The sequence below is a fragment of the Alosa sapidissima genome, chromosome 12, assembly GCF_018492685.1.
Source record: "Alosa sapidissima isolate fAloSap1 chromosome 12, fAloSap1.pri, whole genome shotgun sequence".
Classification (NCBI taxonomy): Eukaryota; Metazoa; Chordata; class Actinopteri; order Clupeiformes; family Clupeidae; genus Alosa; species Alosa sapidissima.
Genome location: NC_055968.1, coordinates 26028722 through 26051496, shown reverse-complemented (window position 1 = coordinate 26051496; position 22775 = coordinate 26028722). Strand labels below are relative to the sequence as shown.

General features: G+C 45.4%; 1 protein-coding gene across 6 annotated transcripts; it reads right to left on the bottom strand.

Annotated features, from left to right (window-relative positions):
- Nucleotides 1-986: 986 nt before the first annotated feature.
- Nucleotides 987-22643, bottom strand: gatad2ab (GATA zinc finger domain containing 2Ab). 6 transcript variants are annotated; one of them, XM_042056515.1, is made up of 13 exons: nt 22427-22643; nt 13327-13526; nt 12858-12951; nt 11990-12275; nt 9382-9508; nt 8893-9024; nt 8560-8631; nt 8162-8290; nt 7552-7752; nt 6943-7207; nt 6218-6657; nt 4458-4575; nt 987-3224 (listed from the first exon to the last, which is right to left on the bottom strand). In XM_042056515.1, exons 2-13 carry the CDS (start codon nt 13396-13398, stop codon nt 3091-3093), a joined length of 2070 nt encoding a protein of 689 aa, XP_041912449.1. In that variant the 5' UTR covers nt 13399-13526; nt 22427-22643; the 3' UTR covers nt 987-3090. The 6 variants fall into 6 exon arrangements, with proteins under 6 accessions (XP_041912449.1, XP_041912445.1, XP_041912446.1 ...); XM_042056511.1 differs by having other exon boundaries at nt 4335-4575; nt 22427-22642; XM_042056512.1 differs by having other exon boundaries at nt 4335-4575; nt 12873-12951; nt 22427-22642.
- Nucleotides 22644-22775: the final 132 nt, after the last annotated feature.

Genomic DNA, 22775 nt, shown 5'->3' with positions numbered 1-22775 from the left:
TAGATAACTTTGCAGAAAGAATTTGCGCATTGGTTTCCCAGTGCAACAAGTGTCTACCAAGCAAATTCTGTTCATTCTGGGCCATTAGAAAGTCAATCCAGGTAGGGTCAGACGGCTCAAGTCAGAATGTTGTCAACAGTTCAGATTGTGCGCTGAGCTGTGAAAACCAGGCTATTATTTATTTTAAATCTCAGGGCATCCATTTTTCAGAAAACGGTTAAGACACTAGATTTTTAGACTTTTGAAAGCCATCCCCAACACAAAGGCTCTTAATAGGTCTATGGCCCCACAAATGTTCTTATTAGGGGTTTGCACGGCGTGTCATCAGATTTGGACGTTGCCATATTGGAGATACTCGCCTCATTAGAAAGCATTAGGCACTGAAGTAAATCCCTAACATCAAGGAAAATGGTTAGTTATTGCCGTGTTTTAGGTTGTACCAATAGGTCCGATTGAGAAAAAACATGTGGTGTATGTATCGACTTCCAAAAGTTATTAAAAAACCAGGGAGAAAGGAGAATAATGCCTGAAGTTATCAGAGGAAGGGGGGCGCTTGTGGTTGAACTTGGTACTTCGTCTCCCTCACCCAACTCATATGGATCTGCGCTGCCAATAAACTGTAATTTCTCGAAACATCGCACATTTTCTTGTGGTCCAAGTCCTGCCCTATATGCCTTTGCATCTTAGACGCATTTTGATGAGCTTTTCTGTTGTTTAGACACGGCTACAATCCCGTAAGATATCCAAAGTGCATAATACTCCATTGTACTTCATTCAGAGTATCGCCAATATGGCCGCGCGTGCTGGGTTACCATGGTTACCGGCCAGAACGTGACGTCCGTGCAAACCCCTAATAGAGCCAACAGCTCCATCTACAGTTCAATCTAAACAGTACAGTAGGCTACATAAGTTTCAACTGCCCTGTCAATTGATCACTATAGGCTAATGTTTCTGTTTTCTTCCTCAAAGAAAAACAAATTCAGTTCCAAATTTTATAATTTCTTTTATTACAGCAGAGGCATGAAAACCCATTCAATCCTAGATATTCACACAAAAATGTAAAAGGGGTTAAAATTAGTTTAATTTTCATTAACAATTGAGCAGAAAAAAAATACAACAAAAGTTACACTTCTTGTACAATTCATGGTGGGTATGCAAGGCGGTAACAGGCCAGCACCCCTAAAGACGGAATGGTGTTAGTTAATCACTCAGCATAGGGCAACGCTGCAGACAGGAGCAGCCACAGAACCAGTAGCCCAAAGACAGACACTGAGTCTCCACAGAGGTGCAAAGGGTTCTGTCCAGAGGACTTCCAACACAGGGAAATGAATGACTTTTCATGGATTTATAAAGTGTGGGAATAGATTAAGTTGGATGGGTGGAGAGGCTGGAATCGCCAAAAACACACAGCTGTTTAGATATGCCAAGTTAGTTAAATGTCGGTGATGAGATTCAGAAGTACCAAAACCTAGTAGTCAAGGGGAGCAAAAAGGAGTTTTGAAATACACACTGCTGTAAACCCAACATGGTTATGGCAAGTTGTAAAGCACCGAAATGAGCTTAAACATTTGTTTTCCAATTTTGTGACATTACTTTGTATAAGTCTAGCTTTAAGGGCAATAGACCCGGTTTTACAGGACTCCTGCAATAAAACCTAAAGGGACCCCCCCCACATCAACACCCCCATTTCTGTCTTTCTCCACCAGGAGCGATTACAAACTTTACTCTTGGTGTGAGCAACAGAGTAAAGTCATTACAAATATTTTCTACTCCAAGTTCATTCCACCACCCCATTGCTAAACTGAGCACAAATAAATTATGGATTATTTCATGAGAAAATTATTTCCAATACTTTAAAGCACTGGACAAAGCGGGAACGATCGGGGATGATGATAATACCTAAATAAAGGAACTGGAGATTTAAAAACAAAACAATTATGCATTGGAATATCCTTCATCTAAAGTGACCTTTTAATAATATTCCCATGTACAGCACTTACCTAGAGGGAAAAAAAAACACCACAACCTAGGACTAAAAGTATAATATATGAAGAGGACACCCTGGCCCCTTCTCAGAGGAGAAACATGCTACCATGATCAACATCCCCAAATCCACTTTTAAGTACAGCAGTAGCACCACTGTTTCATCACGGAAGGTTATACCAACTATAGAAATCACTTCTCCAAGAAGTGGTCCATGACTGCTCACTACCTTCCTTAACGCTTAGCTTTTTTCAAAAAGGTGTTTAAAAAATAAACACTTAACAATCAGATGTAAAACCACCTAAACTGTATAACCAGACCTTACAACTTAGACCTTAACGAAAGTCCAGTTTCATTAGAATGGGGGATAGAGGGGGTTGGGGGTCTCTGCTTACAGTATACTGCAGGGGGGAGGGGGGGGGAGAAAGAAAGAAAAATCAGCAATAGAAAATGACACAAACCTGATCCTCCACATTGCTGGTTGGTGATTCAGGCAAGAGGCAGACTGTGTCTTCATACATATATAAGTCTCTTAGTTTTGCAAAGCTAAAGCAAAAAGTCTAGTATGATTAGGTGGATGGTCCACAAAGCCCAAAGACACTCCCTGCCGTTGTGGGTGCGTTTTCCGCCATCTAACTCACTGGAAAAACAGCGAGCAGCAGAGTGGCGGAAGCCAGTAGTCGGGCCTGTGTGGGTCCATCTTTGGCGTGACCTGCTGCAGCTGCCCTGAGCTGCCTGCGCATAGTGCAGATGGGTTCCTGCCTATGGGTGCCCAAGAGGTCCACGTTTCATCTCCTTCCCACTTCCTTTTGGAGGCCTCAAATTTTCCTTTTCCTCAGAGGCTACTTATCCAACCCCAACACACATACAGGGTATGTTTACCTCACAAGTACCGCTAGCTCAGAGGAAATAATAGAAGATCAGGTGTGGGAAAGAGCTTTTTTTTTTGTTTTGTTTATTATAATAATTGGTCAATAGCTGGTTACCTCGTATCGAGGTAATCCACCAAATGTCCACTCTTATGCTGATAAATCATTACAATTATAACTACCATAAATTCTCATGTCCAACAGAGGGGGAGGGAGGGCGGTAGGGGGCCCAAGGGGGTTATTTCCATGTGTTAGCTGTCTGAGAGATGGAGCGAGAGGGAATCATGTCCAGCAGATACTCGCGCTGGCGCTCCACGGCAGAGGTGCTCTTGTGCACCGTCAGGCTCGGGTTCACGTAGGCCATGGTGACGGCTGAAACCAGAGGAAATCACAGGTGTCAGTCAGGTGGGGGTAAAAACGCCCAAAAGTGAAAACAGCCGCATCTTGAACGGTCCCTTCACGTCCCTGAGGTTTATAAAGGCTTGAAATTGCACTGTTCTTAATAATCCTAAATTATGAAACTGCATTTCAGGCCAGACTGTTCTGAAATCTGTTCATATTTTTGACTTTGACTCTGTTTACATGCACTTCAGTATCCTGGTCATGATAGGCATTCTGAAGCATCCCGGTTTTGTGATCGCGCGTGTAAACATCACATCCCGATTTCAGAACCCCGGATAAGCCCTTATCCCGGTTTTGAGAACTCCAGTTATGCTAGCTGGAGTAACGTTACTTTGATAGAAACCGGGATTATGTTCCATGTAAACACTTTATTCTGGTTTCTAATGCAAACAAGCGCAATTGCATAAGAAACTGGGATAAGGACGGCTAATAGAACTGTTGGTAACCCGGATACCAGTATTCATCATATATACAAGAATATTAATAACCAGGTATCTCTGTGTTGATGTAAACACCATAATGACCGTAAATTGTATTGGGCTTGCCCGTTAATATGAATTAATCCCTCATGACAATGACGTGAGAAACACAAAACAATAAAATCAATACCAACCAGACCCAAAGAGAGCTTATCCCACTTACTGCATACATTTCTATGATTAAGGAATACATACAAACAATGCCATTTTCTTACTTACTACCTATAAACATTATGTCTGTCTGGATTTATTGCAAATGTCAAGATTACTATGATTACTGATGGTCTGACCAGAATAGCATGGAACCAATGAACCTTTAGGTGATCCAAAGAAGGCAAGCTTGAATTACTTACAGCACTTACATAGCACCACATTCAACCATAGGGACTGACTGAAAAGAGGGATGGGAAAGAGAAAGAAAGAAAGAAAGAAAGAAAGAAAGAAAGAAAGAAAGAAAGAAAGAAAGAAAGAAAGAAAGAAAGAAAGAAAGAAAGAAAGAAAGAGAGAGAGAACGACAGACAAAAGTGGGGGCTGGAACTGGGGGCCATCAAACACATGTTTGCTGGGCACTCAGTGGCCTCGTCAGACGGGCGGCATCTACCTGCACTGAGGGCGTTCTGCTTCTTCCAGGCGTTGGCAGCGGGGCTGCTGCTGCTGCTGCTGGTGCGGTTGCTGCTGCCGCCGCCACTGCTGCCCTTTGCCCCTGCACGCATGGCATGCTTACCTGGCCTGCTGACCAGAGCGGCGGCCGTCACGGCACTCTGCAGCTGCGCCGGGGAGAAGGTGTGGCTCACGGTCCGGCCCCCCACAGACTGGCCCGAACGAGGCAGATGGCCTGGACTCTGCACCGGCAGCAAACAAGACAACGGAGGAGAGCAGGAAATTAAGAGCTGCAGACTAATAAGGCAATGCAAAGAGGGACGTGCAAAAGCCACCATGTCTTTTAAACCAAAAATATGCTTTACAAGAGCTTTTTTTTTTTTGACTCTCAAACAAGTTCTGTTTGTGGAACAATATTATCGGAGAATTCTGGTGATTTTTCACATAGATCTCATGTTTATTGAGGTCACTGAGTACTGTCGGTAAAGAAAAAAACCTGCCAGCTGCGGCTACAGTGCTACACTCTAGGGGCATAAGACCATCCTTAAAAATATTCTTGTTTGCAGTAACAGCCAAAAAAAAAATGGGTCGGTAGGTAGGTCAATATCTCCCCCCCCAAGATTCAAAGTAAAAAAAAAAAAGTACAATTTTGGTCATGGTGATTAAGTAGGCATGAATTTACACAAATGTGCATATCGTGAGGTAACTGACTGGGTCATCAACCCGTGCCTTCAGGCGCACCATTGCAAACCTCATTCTGATGCAGGTTATATAGACCAGCCTTTGTCTAACTTCTTTGACTGACCTGAGGCCCGGTTATGGCAGACTTTGGGGTCATAGGGCTCATCTACATGTACCCAGAAAGAAGGCTACAATAGCTTTTGGCCACGTTATATTGAAATTTGACTATACAATACTCAATGCTATACAGTGTGTTATACAGTCTCTGCTCTGGAAGTTCCAAAAAACAACGTCGTTCTATTAAGTGTCGTTAAATAAATAAATAGCCTTCCAACAGGTTAAAGCGGAGCTTTGATACCAACGTTATCGATTAGTTTCGGTTTCTCTCGCGCAGACGCGCATTGTATGAATGCTAATACCACCACACTATGGCTCTATGTTTAATGACATCGATAGCAGAAACGTTTGTTTTCTTTTTTTGTCGGCCCGCGCTTTCTTGATCAACTGCACAGAAAAGTATCAGATGAAGCACGACTTCACTCCACGACTCAGCGGACCAGCAGTCTCCACATTGAGAAATGCTGAATAGATCACAACCAATTTCAATACTTCGACACGGTCACCGTTAGACTAGGGGGGAGAAGGGATGGGAAAAGATCTAAGCACAGTTCTTCCAGAACTTCGTGCCAAGTAAAAGCGTTTGTGTGAATGAAACGAAGCGTATAGGCCATAGTGTGACATGCGTAAAACCAATGGTGTAGAGATGACGCCACATGGTTTTATTTAAGTGAGCCTACGTTTGCATGTAGGCAATTTATATTCACAATATTATTTTATTGCATTTGTATTGGTTGTTTAGAGTAAAAAAAACAATCGGTCGGTATTAACGCAAGTTTACAACCGGCAAGTCGGTCGGACTAAAAGGGGAAAAAATAATAATATTTGGGTCGGTTCTAAATTGACAGGCTCGGTCGGGTTACGGCAAACGAAAATATTTTTAAGGATGGCCTAAACATGGGGACTTGGTGACCTCAAGAAACAGATCTATCTGAAAAATCGCCGGAATTCTCCTTTAATGACCATAGTGAGATTCTTCAGTAACAAGCCTACTGGTATAAGTTCAGTAAAAATTATACAATAGAAATGACTGCACTACAAGCTGAAACAGGTCAGCTGTATCACAGAGAAGCCCCTAATTGGTACCTGCTTGATGGTGGAGTGGTGGCGGTTGACCGGCGTGCCGCGGTTAGCCTGTGCCTGGTGAGACAGAGAGCGCGCCTGCTTGTACTGCGGAGAAACCAGCAGGTGCTGCTCGGCCTTCACCACCGAGGACGACAGCGAGGAGACCGAGGAGGAGGTGCCGGCGGAGGACGAGGAGGACTTGGAGGAGAGGGGCGAGGAGGCGGCCTGCTGCATGATGCGCTGCTCGATCTCCTGCTCCTGCTGCAGGGCCTTGACGAAGGCCGCCTTCAGCCGACTGGTGTGCTCGGCCTTCAGGGCCTTCTTCTGGTTGGACGACATGCAGTGCTCGCACATGATGGTGCCGCCCTTGTCCTGCCTCCAGCGCGAGGTGAAGTCGGTCTGGCACTGGGAGCAGGTGAAAGGCTCCTTGGGGGCCGCAGGGGCCGATCCTGGGGCCTTTCCTAAAAAACAAACAAATAAACAAACAAATAAACGTCAAGCTAAGCAATTGTGACAACAAAAGCAAGGGCGACTGTGTGGCAATTAGCCCATCAACCTTTAGCTCCGTATACGACACTAGTTAATCTCGCGACCTAATTCTCCTGAGCCCTCATCTATTGTAGTTTCTCAGAAATCACCCATGGTTACAGCAACAGGTGTAGGCAAGTAAAGAAATGCCTGTGGCGTGCTTGTGTGTGTCTCTGTCATAAGAATGACAGGTGTGTAGCGGGCGTTTCCTTGCCCACCTCTTCCCAGCGTGTCGAGCAGGTTCTGCACAACCTCTTCCAGCCCCACCAGGTAGATGAACTCGTTGTTGGCGGCCGAGGGCAGGAAGTTGAGCTGGGGCGCGGGCGGCTTGGGCGGCGGGATCTCCAGGAGGGTCTTCTCTAGCTGCTTGCGCAGGGCCAGCTTGGCCGCCGCCTGCCGGCTGGCCGGTGAATCGTTTACGTTCACCGCGGAGCTGTTGGACTGGGAAGTCAACGTGGAGCCCTTCAGGTTGGTGGGAGAAGCCTGAGAGTGGGTGATAGGAGAGCAGTTAACACCACAGGCTCTGGGTAAGACATTACCTGAACTCCTTTTTGATATCCAATTACAGTTCAAATGGATGATGAAAATGGCATTATATGATATAAACTTCTGTATATAAATGTACATTATATTATATAAATTCCTGTATATTGCATTTAGTATTACTTGTTTGCCAACAGATTGATTACTCATGGTGGCCTTTAAAAACTGTTAAGTCTTCTTGTCTGCCATCATGTGACAGCTTATATTATGCTTCTGTAGTACACCAAAAGCATGCAGCATTCTCTACGCCTGTAGGCATCAGAGGGAGGGCAGGAGGGGCACACCTGTGAGATATTGACCAGCACGTTGGTGTTGGGGACGTTGGCCACGCGGATCAAGCCCTGCTGGATGATCCTCTGGCCCTGCACTTGCAAGTTGGGCATGGAGGCCCGCGGGGCCAGCAACAGTGGAGGGGGCCCCGAGCCCGAGTGTGCCTGGTGCTGCTGCCGCAGGCTCTGAATCTGCTGGGGAGTCACCGAGATTGGCTGCACAGAGACCGAGAGAGACAGAGAGACAGACAGACACAGAGACAGACAGACACACAGACAGAGACAGACAAACAATGGTGAGATGCAGAAACATAAAAGAAAATAGCCTGACTTTCAGTCACAACATTATCACTCAAATATAATAATATACAGCTTGATTGAGTCAAAACTGTAGCATGGTGCCAATTTCTAATTCTTGACTTGTTTTGTTCATGTGCACAGGCTTGACATCCTGTTCCCTCAACCTCCTTATATGGCAAATGACACCATAAGTTGTTAGTGCTTCAGGCAAACTACTCAAATGGCTGGTCAATAATTGAAAACATACTTATGTCTACCATAGGCCATGCATTAGGATAAAGTTCAAACAGAGTATTGTACATGCATGGGAGGACTGTGGTGTTACCTGAGCGCCTCGTACCAGGGGCGGCATGACTATCTGAGCGTTCTGGGAGCCCAGTTTGGAGTTGACCTGCTGACCTCCGCGCACCAGAGGCGGGGGGATGACCGTGCCCGAGCTGCGGCCTGAGTTTGCCTGTGAGCAGCAAAGGTTGCCTTTAGAGATCCACTACAACACAACATTAGCACTTACAACAGCATGAAATACATGTCTACGGAGAGTGCAATGTGAAACCATTTATGCAAGATACAGTACGAATCAGCCTCATACTGAGCTTCTACTATTTGTAAAGACTAGAGGTGATATATGTTGTAACATGGATGTATGTTAACCAGCAAGGACTAGTTTTCTAAAAATAGGGAATGTTTCTTATTCACATACTTGTGCGGAGGTGGAGTACTTACTTGGAGCTGGCCTTTACTGGAGGGGATACTGCCTCTGACCAGTGGAGGTGGAGTTGCCACAGAGTTTATGGGCTGACAGAGAGAAACAGGAAACGGGGGATTCGGGGGGGGGGGGGCATATGAGAGGTGAAATGTGAGGAATCGTGTGTGGAAGGACAGTGGCGTATACATATGCTTAGGAGGACTGTGAGCGTGTGTGTTTGTGTGTTTAAGTGTGTGTGTGTGTGTGCGCGCCTGTGTGTGTGTACGTGTTTAAATGAGTGGAGAGTGTGTGTGTGTGTGTGTGTCTGTGTTTAAACGAGTGGAGAGTGTGTGTGTGTGTAGATGCGGTACCTTTTGCACAGTGCTCTCCTTCTGGATCTGGCTCTGCCGGAGCTTCTTGAGCAGCACCAGCTTGGCCTCCTGCAGACGCAGCTCCTCCTTCAGCTGCTTAATGATACGCTCCCGCTCCTCTGGACTGCTCTTCTGCACGCGCACACACAGGCACACACACGCGCACGCACACACACGCGCACGCACGCACACAGGCACACATACGCACGCACGCGCACACAGGCACACACGCGCACACACACACACACATTCACACACACGTAAGTACATGGTCTGTTTTTCTATTAAAAAGGCAACCTCTGCAAACACTCACACCCACACAAACACAGTTAAAATGTTACCAACAAGCAGAGGCTGCATTTGTAACTGTAGCGCATTGACTGGGTTTTGGGTTAGGCACCATCAGGACTAACGTTACTGTGCTCTCGGCCACGCAGCTGCACTCACACAAACAGGACGGTGGCTGTGTGCTGGCCTGGCCGTGCTTACCATAAGCATGTCCGTGTCGGTCTTCTTCACGATGTGGCTCAGGCCATTCATCATGGGACTGGAGGGCTCGTTGTCCGACAGCACAATGACATCATCTGGCGTTGGCGGCCTCTCTTTCTTAATCTCACTAAGAAGATGGAAGAGAGGAAGACACACACACACAGAGTTCAAACCACTGCAGCATTGATCACTACTGCACCATGATGGGGACAGTGTCCAAGCCGAGGGCCGTCACCACCACATTAATGACAAAGATGCAAAATGTACAGTTTACTGTAAACAACACAGATTACAATATTAGAACTTTCTTTGGTCCCTCCAGAAAATGTTAAAGGCAGGTTCCAACCATTAAAAATGACCAAAAAAAATAAATAATTTTTTTTTCCAGAACTATATTATAGGTCTGAAAAATATCTATTACAATCATAGGCCAACAGCAGCATTGCCCTGCCCCCATTAAGATCCTCAAATGCAAACCTGTGCTCCATCCACGGCATTTATTATTTACCTTTACAAAAACAATATTGCCGTATGGGCCCCAAGTTCCCCCACAATCGAGTGTGCCTGCTGCAGTCCTGCGCACGTCTCTTGAGGGACAAAAGGACTGGCAGGGCCTGCATGAGGCCCACTCTTGAGGCCTGAATGGATGATGGAGGAGATAACACCACCCCTCCCCCAATCCCAACCGCCTCATATCAGGCTTTGCGGTCTCTGATGGGAAGCGGTTTGTGGAGTGAGTGTGTGTGTGGTGTGTGTGTGTGTGTGTGTGTGTGCGTGTGTGTGTGTGTGTGTGTGTGTGTGTGCGTGTGTGTGTGTGTATGTAGAGGGGAGGGGGAAGTGTGTGCACGTGTGTGTGGGGGGTTGTGTCATCAGGACAGTTGTTCTCTGGCTGAAGCAAAGTCTCCGCCCAGAGACAGCAGCCTCCGAGGCCTGGTAAAGGCAGTGAGAGGGAAAGGAGGGATCGTGGGGGGTGGGGGTGTGAATGGCCTAATGCCAAACAACAGAACGCAGACACACAAAGACAATGTCCTCAGCTCTGGCTGTGGGGCAGAACACATGCCTATCAAGAGGGACGCACACTCTCTCTGAGCGTCTCAAATGCCAGTACAGCAAGACTGCCGCCATAACACAAACTCAGCGAAGTGCATGGCTCCATTCCAGGACCCAGCAGAGCTCAACGCTCACTCACATACTTGTTCAGTGTGTGTGGAACTGCACACTGAACAAGTGTTAGGCTACACATGGCTATCACACACATCTGCACACAGACCACTGCAGAGGCCGTTCTCCATACCAGTGGCAGAATGAGTCAAACCAATAAATAATAAACACTTAATATACACAAAAAAAGTGTGGCAGAGGTTTGTTTGTGGCTGCTCGAGTGTGTGAGTTAGTGAGTGTATGGTGCCTGGGTGGGGTAATGGGACAAGGCAACATAGCAGGGGGGGGGCGAGCATGTTTTGTTTCATCTTTACAGGCCTGCTATCACTTCCTGTGTGCATTATCCACTACAAAAAGAGATCACATGACCCAACCATTTCCCTCCACCATCACATGGCCCTCTCAATCCCTCCCCCGCCCCCCCCCCCCCCTTTTTTTTTTTACTGATCCCTCTCATGGAAACCATGGAAACGACCGGTTGGAACCAGTTTGTGACGACCAGTCTTCATTTTGTGAAGTGAGGCGTAGCTCAGGTGCAGCAGCAGCAAATGGAGCAGACAGCTGTTGCTGTTGTTGCTGTTGTTGCCACTGCTGCTGCGGAGGCCTACAACTCCGCAGGGCCAGAGCAGCGACATCCTGAAGGCAGAGCGCAAACGGACTCCCATCACCACGTACTCACTACTCTCAAAACCCTCAGAAACGCTCGCAACGACGCTGAACATCTGCACATATCGTTACCACAGGGCCAAAAATAACTGCAACAAAACCACCCTCCTTAGCCTAAACGACACTGAATTTATTAATAGCAACATTTCAGAAGAGGAGCTGTACAGAAGCTCTAATATCCAGAGATCAAAAGGCTCACCACAGATTGTCTTCAAGAAATGTTTGTTTAGTGGAAATTATGTTTTTATTATGCTGACATTGTAGGTCTAGTGCCATGCTGGAGAGGCATAGGAACTTAATTGTATATTACATTGAAGGTAAAGGTCTCATGTCTGTAGTACAATTTAGGAGAAGAGGGTTCTTTGGTAGAATCCATGATAAACGTTTGATACTCTTCAAGTTGTCTGGAGTTTTTAAATGAGTGCAGGGCTGACAGCATTTCGCTTCAGGAGCTTGAAAACACCGGGGTAGTGTAGATGAGGGGCGCAAACATAACAAAAGTGTTTCCGATTCAAATGAAAACAGATTATTGTGGATGTAGCAGGTCCTGAGCAAACCTTCGTGAGTGGAGACTTGCTGCAGGCAAAAGATTTATTCAACAAGCTGCACGATTATACGTCACATAGTGTAGGAAGTTCTGAATGGTTGGATTACGTCATTTTGGTGTTTATACATTGGTAGCATTCCCAGATACCAGTAAAAGCACTGTAAAAATGAGCGTTTGAGGGCGAGTCTAACACTGCTTTCTTTGCCTAGAAGTGCACTGGTGATCTGGGCTCACCTCTTGGTCGTGCTCATGTCCACTGGCTCGTCACCGGTCTGCAGCTCCACCTTGATGGTGGCCTTGACCTCGCCGGACTTCAGCAGGCTGCTGACCTTGGTGGCGTGGGGCAGCTCTGCGTTACTGCCAAGCCGGAGCCCTTCGTCGTCGCCGCCGCCGCCGGCCGCCAGCTCTGGGTGCTCCAGCTTGAGCCGCTTGAGCTCGGCCTCCGAGGGCGGGGCATCCTTCTCCAGCGCCCTCTTCTGGCTGCGCGTCTGTCGCACCACCTCCTCCGACATCTTCTCACCTACAGTTAGACACACGCAGGGGACACAGGATGAGCTTTTCCATATACAGACACGGGTCACACACACACCCATACACATTGAACAAAGTCCACTGACATCATCTGACAATGGTTTTGGTTTCTTTCTGCAGCTTGGAAAGCCATATGCACCTATAAGACATCTCCGTGTTACAGAGTCTCGGATCATTTACATGTCGTTAAGCAATAATCAGTGTGCGTGGGTGAACTTATTCAGGGGGCCACTGCCAACTTCCTACTGGTGCAAATGACTCATTTTATTGTGCTCTAATGGGTAGGACTTCTTATATTGTTTTCTTCTTGAAGTTGTTTGACTTTTATTACAATCTATGGGATAGTTTTAACCATCTGGCTTGTTTGATGCATTGAGTATTTTACGGATCAGTGGTTTGTTGTCTTTCTGTTCTCTGTGCTTGTGAGTTCCCAAATCCCAATCAACCACGCTGTTATGAAAGTACTGAATCTTGAATTTACACCTCAGAGTGACTAAGCCCTATCCAGATGCAAGAAAATCCACATGCTGAATATGCATGACATAGCCTTGCAGGAAAAAATTCCACACACACAGATTAGTCTTGCCTGGATGCAGAGTGAAGTCAGTCAGCCTTTTTGGCCAATTCTCCTCCTCATTGCACAGGCTCATCGAACAGGTTGAGAGCTGGATTTGGATGAAAGGGTTTTGATATTCAAGCAATGGCATTCAAAATATAATTCAATAATTTTCCACAGGGCAATCCCACACAAAACTGTCACGTCCATAACGCCAACACAATGCCATGGTATGATATGGTGTGAATGATGATTACTTGAAATTTGAGCATTCACTCTTCTTGGTTGTAGAACAAACATGAAAAACTTTTCACATAATCATTCGCATCATACAAATACCATGGCATTTAGTTGCCGTTATGGACATGACAGTTTTGCGTGGAAGTGCCCCACAGTGTGAAGTACAATTGCTTAAAGACTTTAAATAATGCAGCCTCAGCCTGTTTTAGTACTGGGGGGGAAAAAAAGTCCTTTCTGGGACAACCTGTATGTCTGATGGTGCTTTTGTCATCTCAGTACTGGCTTTTCCTTCTGATGGACAGAATGGGGCCTGCATGACAACTCTACGCCTCCGACAGCTTCTTAAAAGCCTGCACTCCTGCACCTCCACACGAACCCTCCAACAGCATCCAGGTCACATCAGGTCCTCACATCAAGCCTGTCAGCACCCTACATTTCCTCCTGCTACAAAGCAATGCAAACTCAAACGGGTCATTTTCATTCTGCTTACGGCTAGATGTTACATAAAACAAACTATATACACACACACACACACACACACAGTCTAGATAATAAAACAATGCATTAGAACTCCTTAACAGCCATTGAAGAAGTAAACAGGCCTTCCAAATCAGTGACTGCTTCAAGTCATTTATCATTTTCATGTCCTTGGAATTTCATTCAATGAAATGATTAGGCTAACTTTTCATATGTGGAATGTATCATCTTGACAGACAGATATGAGCTCCATGGGGCGAGCTCGCATGGGGCACGAGTGGAGCATGATTTAGGCCCATTTAAGCCTACAGGGTTTACTCCTCAGTCATGGTAGTTTAGCCAACTGTAGAGTGCTCAGCAGTTTTTCGGGCAGACGCCCTATGATTCAACTCTCTTAATCCTTCCGCCCCTCCCCCTTCAGTTGTCCCATTAACATTTAAACTTTTTATTATGTCAATCTACTCTTATTCCACATAGGTCCGTACCCATGTCACACATCATACAAACACACACACACACACACACACACACACACACTACATCTTCCGTCTGATAAAGAAAGCTGACTCAAGGTCTTTCTCATCTGCCGTGACATCATCAGGGTTCCACATGACCCTTCCCAAGATTCCATGGGACACACAAAGCACTTCCCTGAGAACCGGTTTGAACTGGTCTGTGGGCGAGAGAAGCTCAGGCAGGTTTTTAACCCCTGGAGAGACGGGGCTGGCAGCAAACGCATGAGTGCCACACACACACACACACACACACACACACAGGTCTGTGTCTGCTAGGGAGGTGGGGCCTTAGCATTCCAAAACAAAAGTCAGCCTGAGATGGCCGACGTCGGCCACTCCGAAGCAACAACAGGAAACATGGCTGAGCAGAGGCCACTGCAGTGCACACGTACACACACACACACACACACGGGGGCGCACAGACAGACACACACGTCTGTGTTAAGCCTACGTCGAGCGTCAGAGAATTTGTAATTTGTTCCCCAGACGCCATTTTCTCTCTGGTCATGGTCATACTTAAAGAGAGCAAACACTTCAAGTTGTGTGTGAATCCAATAATGTGAACTTTAGTCAAACTGACAGGAGGACAAAACAATGTGACATATGCACTCAGATGCTGAAGAGTGCCACTAGAGAACTGATCTAAGGGATGTCACGTCAGACATATTTTCCTACGTTCAATAAACCACTTCTTTAACATGTCATTTTAATCTTCAGAGAGGTGTCCAAGAGTAGACAAGTCTGCAATAAGAGGTCAATAAATCAGATGAGAGAGGCTGAGCTGCTCTAAATACTCATGTATACTGGGCTGTCCTTTGTTCAGGCTCAGTTGTTTTGGTTAAAGAGCTGTAGAACAGGTGAGAAACATACTGATCTCCACTCCTCTCATCCAGCAACTCCTGTGCCTATATCATTTATCTATTTTTGCTGATAATATCCAAAGTGATGGTGACTCAGTGAAACACTTCTTTCGAAACCCCTCTCTAGGAACAGCATACATGGCTGCAGCATTGACAATAACCTGCTAGAGCTTTCTACATCCATGTTGTTGCTACAGGACCAAAGTCCGTGCTGAAAGCAGGAGTACTCGGAGGGTGGGGAGCTCCTGGTGTTTGTGGCTGCTATGTGGGACAGAGGGGTAGCCATGGTAGCTAGCATGGGCTCTCTGTCCTACTGGGGGGGGGGGGTTAGCAATAGAGCAGAGAGGGCTGTTTCTGGTAGAGGGCAATCACTGTCCTCTGGTGAGAAGGATTGTCTGTAGCCTGTATACCCTGCTGCTTACCAACACATAGAAAAAGGAAACGCATGGCATGAGCTATGGAGCTGTATTAACATATTAACAAGAGGTGGAGTGGGCATAGGAACCACCAGGTAACAAGAATCAGAACAAGAGTCAAGACGAGTCACGAGTGGCCAGGCTTTACTTCTAAATCTCTATGTAGAGCCTGGACATCCAACTCTCAAATGCCCATTACAAATGCCTATCAGAACTGGGCAGATTACTGAAATAGGATCAACGCCTAACAAGACAGGATTGCAGAGGGGGACCTAGAGGAAAGGGTCTCAGCAGCTTCTAGGAGCAGGATGAGGAGTAGAGAACTCATTACAGGTGCAGGCATCAGTCAGTCTTGGTGGAAGCCAGTGTCATATGTCGTGAGTAACACAGTTAAAAGGCTGCTGATGTGTGGATGCAATTCCTAACGTTTTCTACATAGTTAAAATAAAGGTTGTACTTCTCCTTGGGACAAGCACTTTTGAATTTTGGAAAACACTTTTCCATTTACATCGGGATTTTGTAAACATTCAGTGTCAGTCAATGAACCCTTCAACGAAATTGACAAGCAGCTGTAAGTAGGCTATGCATGCTAAATTCGACATCCAAACAGTATTCTAACGTTAGCTTTGAGATACTGCTTGATTGCATAACTTAACATAGTTTAGTCTCTTCAATGTAGCCTACTATGTTGCGATAATTCCTTAGCAGAGTTAACTTCAATGCAGCAGTTTTGAACAAATTTGCGCAGCATGGTCACAATGCTAAGCGGATTTAATAGCAATTTAGCCAGACGTCTTCTATGCAATGCTTCTATGTGGCAACAACAATCCTTCAACAATCGTGAATATTTTGTTAAATGCACATGCAGAGGAGGGGCAGCAAGCTACGAGAGAGAGCGGGGCGGGGTAAGGAACGGCTGCGTGCGTAAAAAGCGCAGCTCAATGGCAATGCAAGGATTTGATCTTATATTTAATTTAATTTAAATTAAAAACATAGAATATTAATCTGTGGCGGCCAATTTTGATTTCATGGCGCACCGCCACAGATTAGTCAATGTATGAGAAACACTGCAAGCTGCAAAACAGACCATTTGTGCCCTCCTACTTTTCTTTAAAGGTGCTCTAAGCGATGCTGGGTAACATCACTTCTGTAGACTCAAAATAAACAGAGAGCTATAGCTCGCTACTTTCTCCCCCTCCCTCCCGTGCTGCTCCTGTGCAATTGAAACTCTCCTAAACGCGCATCTCGTCTGTGATTTGCTGGAACAGTTTGTTATGTTTTTATTGCCGTTTTTGGAGCCTGGGCTGTCCACAGAGATCACGTTTTTTTTACAGTGTATTCAGGGCACAGACAGCTAGCAGTTGGTTAGGTGATGTTTACAGTAAGTGACATAAAATGTTTTAGCCTAAAAACACGTGGCATCGCTTAGAGCACCTTTAAGACCAGAGCGCACACGGCCCTTCTAGAGAGGAGCCGAGTTTCAAACTGCCTCTACTGTACGGACTTTCATTACACACTTTGCATAGCGGAGCTTGGATCACAGCATCATTACATATTTGCATACAAACGACAAGCTATGGTCAGTGCCTGCCTCAACACAGGTGTTCTTTCACAGGTGGAGATGACAAGAACAAACACCACGGGGCACTACCCACAGCTCTATTCTGCCCTATCAGATCAAGTTGTAAAGTGGATCTGGGGAACTGCCTGACTACAACTATGCAGACCATCAATATCAACTAAGCTACATGAGTAATCTTTATGGACTTTTAACAAACATGAACCAGTATGCTCCATTTTACCTCCTGTGAGCAAGCCCCTTCACAAATAACTCTGCACATAACAATCCTCTTGACACTTGAGCAAACATTCGGTCATTTCAAATGAAGCGAGTAGTTCCTGGTCTTACATTGTGTCTCTCAAGGCATAAAGTATATGGGTGGGGGGTAGATTAGTAATATGTTGCTGACCCTCATTACCTAATAAAAATAACTATCTATAAAATCGAAATAAATCTATATGGACATATGGTCCCCAACTCTTTGCCTAATTATATAGATATTGTGTATTCTATGTGAATTGGTCCTACATTATGGACATTCCAAAGAATAATTTACTTTAGTCAATTACTTCAGTCTGAAAGCCCCAAACACCAATTTGACCCACATGACCTCACAGAGGGCGCTTTTCGACCGACAGAGAACGCGTTCTTGAACCAGTTCTGTTCAGAATTCTTTGAATCTCGGTGCTATCTAGTGAACCAGCTCACATTTCCACCAGTTTTGAACCGCACCAAGGGTATCACAAGAATGGGTGTTGCATGCGATGCATAAAACGGGACAATGATATGAACAGTTAATGCTAGTTAATGTCTGTAGTGTAGTGCTAGTTGACTAGTTTTGTTACTATTTTTAGAACTATTTTCTGGTTGAAGCTCCGAACCAAGATGACATGCTCCGAAACGTTTTTTGTTTGGTCGAAATGGTCCGAACAGTTCAAATGTCGGTTTGCGAACTGGAATGGAACCGGCTCTCTGTCGATGGAAAAAGGCTAACAGTGTCACTTGGCTTCTATCAACCAAACGCACACACACCAATTTGTTTATTCAATGGCCATGTATATTTAGTATACATGAACGAGACCAAATAACATGAACATTTGCGTATGCTTTACACATGGCCCTGTAGCAACTGATCGTATGCGGGCAGAAGACGGGGGCCGCACTGGATGTGAAGGAGCTCTTGTTCCCCTCCTGAGGCCCTCAGCGCTGATGCAACAGCTTCCTCTGGGGAATAGACAGAGAGCTCCTCGACAGCCTGCAGGAACTATTCATTATGTGACACTTGGAAAGCAGCGCTAGAGAGACGAGGCCCATTCACGATACACGCTGTACTTTTCCCCCTCCTCCCAAAGTCAGACGGATAACATGAAGAACAGCCTCAAAAGAATTCCAGTCGGGAATCTTCCTGAAGACGACACTGACCCACAGCACCCTTTGCTCTGAGAGAGCTCATCTTTACCTGAGCACGCTGTAAATTAACCAAAAGTTCCACCCAATTCCATGTCTACTTAGGGTTGATCTTACTCACCCCGAACGATTTCGCAACGCCACACACACACACACACACACACACACACAGGGAACAGGTTAAAGAGATCCTTACAAGGGCCGTGGCCCCCTGCTATCAGTCCTACTGTACTAAATACCCATCTCGCTCCTTTGTTCCCCCTCACAGCTGCCCCTGGCTGACTGGAGGATGAGTGCCCCTAATGGTGCAGCATTGCATATCAAGGGTTAAGCCCCTGCCATTTTGACGCCACCGATCTGGCCATTAGGGTGTTACCTAACAAAATGGACGTCTTTAACCCTGCGGCTGCTGGGGGCTCCACCTGGTAGCCTGGCCTCCCTAGCAACAAACATGACAGTGAGCACGAGGCCAGGAAGTGGAGCCAATCTGCCACACGTGAGCACAAAAGAATGCTCTCTCTCCCTTTCACACACACACACACACACACGAAGAAGCAAACACTTACAGCGCAGACACCCCTCCCCCATCTCTACATGCACACACACAGACACACATACACACCTCATAACAGGATCGCACGTGCCCAACTCCTATCTCTGACTAGATCGCCACATTCGGTCTAATCTGCATGAACCCTCAGTTGAACGAGAATTTGCATATAAAAAATATTACATTGGAAATGTGTGTGCAGGGCTATAGTGATGTCCCTGAATTAGTCTAGACATCGAGTTTAGATTGTCTGAAATCCTCAATAAGAGGATGTTTGTAATACTATCAAAATATAGACCGACTAAGAGCTTGATGGCTTTTTCGTTAATAAGTAGCTGTGGCAGATGCTCTGGGGCTAAGGAGACGCCAACTCCAGATCCAGACAAGAACTCAAGCCTGTATGCCTGTAGGGGCCAAAGGGGGCAATGAAAGGCTGAAAGTAAACTGGTTTAGCACGTTTCTTCACTGACATCTGATAATTTTCTTCACCAAATCAATCATCCCTAACCTATGTGACCATACTAACAAGTTGATTGCACCGATCTTTGCAGGGTTCTAAACAAGACCCACAAACATCAAACTGCTCACCAAAGCACCAAGCAACTTCCAGCACCTGGCTCACTTGCCATGGACATCAACAGTCTCAGAAAGAGCACCACCACTAACTAACTAACCTGATGACCTCTCCTCAGCCTATATGAACACCTGCCATTATTGGGTCACATATGAACACAAACCATGACCAAGCTCCTGCAAGGGGGACGTAGCTCCCTGACACAGGTTGTTCATGTGGTCCCCCCTGGATGAATGCCTTGATGTTGCAGTAGCACTGAGAGTTCCAGAGTTGTCATGTCAGCACTATCCCTCCAAAACAGAGAGTGACAAACTATTGTTGAGAGACACACTAGAAAAACATGGCATTGTTTTCGATTCTTTCACCGGCCTTCTTAAAACCCAATGCCAATGGATCTTAGCGTTTTACTGTGCATTTCTAAACAACTCCCTCTGTGCGAGCAGTGCTGACCTATTTTTAAAATATTTGGTTGCCATCATTTCCTGAGATGAGGGCCTCTGTCCGTCTGACCAGTCAGTTACAAGGTTTAGGCCCTTGGCATGCTGAGCCAATGGGGCAAAGGTCTTTTCACGAAGCCTTACAGAGCATTTGGCTAGTTGTGAAGGTCATCCTAAAGCGGTCCTCACTGTCTCTATCGAGTAGGCCTTTGGCCTAGTGCACATAGAGCAGTTTTACCGCTATGATCGACAGAGATCTTGGCAGAGACTCTGCCTGATGACTCTGTTTGAAGTCAGGAAGTTGGGCTGAGAGACTGAAAAGCATCCGACTGGCTAGTCATGCCTCCGTGTCGGTTGTCTGCATTTCCTGTTTATCACTCAGCCTACTCACTCACACATAGGCCTAGACCCACCTCCACATAATCAAGCCGTCCTTATGTAAAGAGCTGCTTTTACTTCCTCTCTTCCTGTTGCACTACAACACGATCAATCCAAAATATGGACTATAGCCAAACACTAGATGACTAACACTAGTAGCCTATGATTAACAAATGTTACAATAACCTTCTCCTTCCACATTCCTCGTTTCACCGTGCTGCAAAATGCCAGCTATACTGATTCTCAAAGACAGTACAACATAGAATAATAGAATACACTGTTGAAGGGGATAGCCAGACTTTCATCAGGGTCAGTATTTCATGTCAGAATATCTGAAAGTGGATAATGCTTTAAATTAAAGCACTGTCTTGATAATGGCTACAGTGCCCTGTAGAGGCTGTCTTAGTCCAGCCAGACTATGGAACATGGGGACTGGGCCGAAGTAAGCAGAGCTATGCTTGTCTGACTGCATTGCTCTTAAATGGATTTCTCAGAGGGGTGACCACTCCAGATGCAGTTCTCCATGACGTTCAAACCGAGGCCTCCCCTTCAATCACTGGGGAGTACCAGGTCACTCTCCTGGATAATTAACACACAATAGGTCTTATAAAACTCCCATTACATCAGAAACAAGATGAATTCTTCACATTGATATCTACTGGCAACGGGAGACTCGGTTATGGACACAGGGACGGAAACAGGGAACTGGGTTGGCCACAAATGTAATGCCCCTTCCAAATGCTCGGCACGTAAACAAGATGTAAAAAAGTATATACGCATCGTAATACAGTGTGTTGTAAAGTACAGTACAGTGTAAAGTACCTCATACAGTACAAAAAAGTAACAAATTGCACAGCTTTCTGACAAGAGCAAACACAAGGTAAGCTTGAGATAAACAACCAGTGTTTTAACTTATGCCACTCCATGTATAACAAGACAGTAGAACAAGCAACGATAACATTACTTCACATATGCAGTGTAAATATAAAACGTGTTATGATATCGATCAATACCGGTAACGATAAGACTCTCAAGCAAGGAATAAACAACCTCACCTTAATTTAACAACATATTTTAGGAGGATCCATAACCATCCACGAAAATAGATAAATACATATGGTTATATATTATATACATAAAACAATAGCAACACAAAACATAAACCGACAAATCGCTATTAAAACAGCCGATTATAGACGTATAAAAGAGAGTTTTGATTGGTGCCAGTGACTGACACTCAAACACTTCCCCATAGAAAGTAGGGATAACATTAGCTAGCTGCATCTAGATAGCTACCCGGCTAACTTATCAGGCTTGTAACTTTGGCCAATAACCAAAAACTGTCCATTTGAAAAGCTGACCGCCATTTAATAGCAACTTCATTACTACATCAAGATCAAGATTCGGTAAGTTAGTGGATGGTAGTCAACAACCAAAAGGGCTAACATTAGCTGCCTTGGCTAACGTTAGAAAGCCAACTGGCTACTTTTATTTAGCCATCACAGCCTCTGTTCATGATCTGTCGGATAGTCTTCAACTTTATTCATCTACCTGCACAACTTGTTTAGTCGTAGTGATCTTTCAAGTTTTCACTTGACTGCTTGAATGTTTATTCATGTGATGCCTAAAGTATCTAAACAGTTAACTTATTAGTAGAATTCTTAGCCAGCTAGCCAACGTTAACCAGAAGTCCCGTCTTCGGACAATCGGTCGGCTTGCCAGACAGACAGACGGACAGACACTCTGTAACAAACAATCGTGGGATTCATAGCTAATTGGGTAACGTAAACTCGATAGCTTACAAGCGACTCAAGGCACTTTAAATAAACTTGACAAATTTCAACAAGCTCCAAACTGACTTGTAAAGCAGTGCAGACTATTAAGTTTTTGAAGACTCTTAGGAAAGAAACGTCGGGTGGTTCTTAGCCATCAATAGCTAACGTTAGGTGTATGGCTAATTACACCAGTGTGCCAGACAAACCATTTGCTACCTAGCATTTCCATCGATGTGTTAGCTCCGTAGCTAGCCCGTTAGCTGGCTAGCTAGGTGTTGCTAGCTAGCTTGCCAAGTAACGTTAGGCTGAGGACTAGGAAAACTTATAATCTTCGAGGTCATTTAATTGATACCCAAATTGTTTTCACTTCAGCATTATATACAGCTGAACTTACGGAGAAGGAGTGATGATGCCGTAGTTTCCCTCGAGACTTTCCCACGCGTTCCAAATAACTATTTACCCCTTAGTTCGGTGTAAAAAAAAATCCCGGGGATCCCCTTTCAGCCCTGCCCGTTGCTTCTCTGGTTGCCAAATAATGAGCCGTTTACACATGGAGACTCGGCGTCACAGCACTAAGCATGCGCGTTTAGCCACACCGGGCAGCCGGTTGGGACAGTGATGATCAATTCTGAGATGAGAAAGATGAGTTTATATCATGTGACCTTGCCATTAGAGTATCTCACCAACAGATGGAAACAAAAATACAAACTTTGAAGCCTGTGCTGTGATTGACAATTATGAGG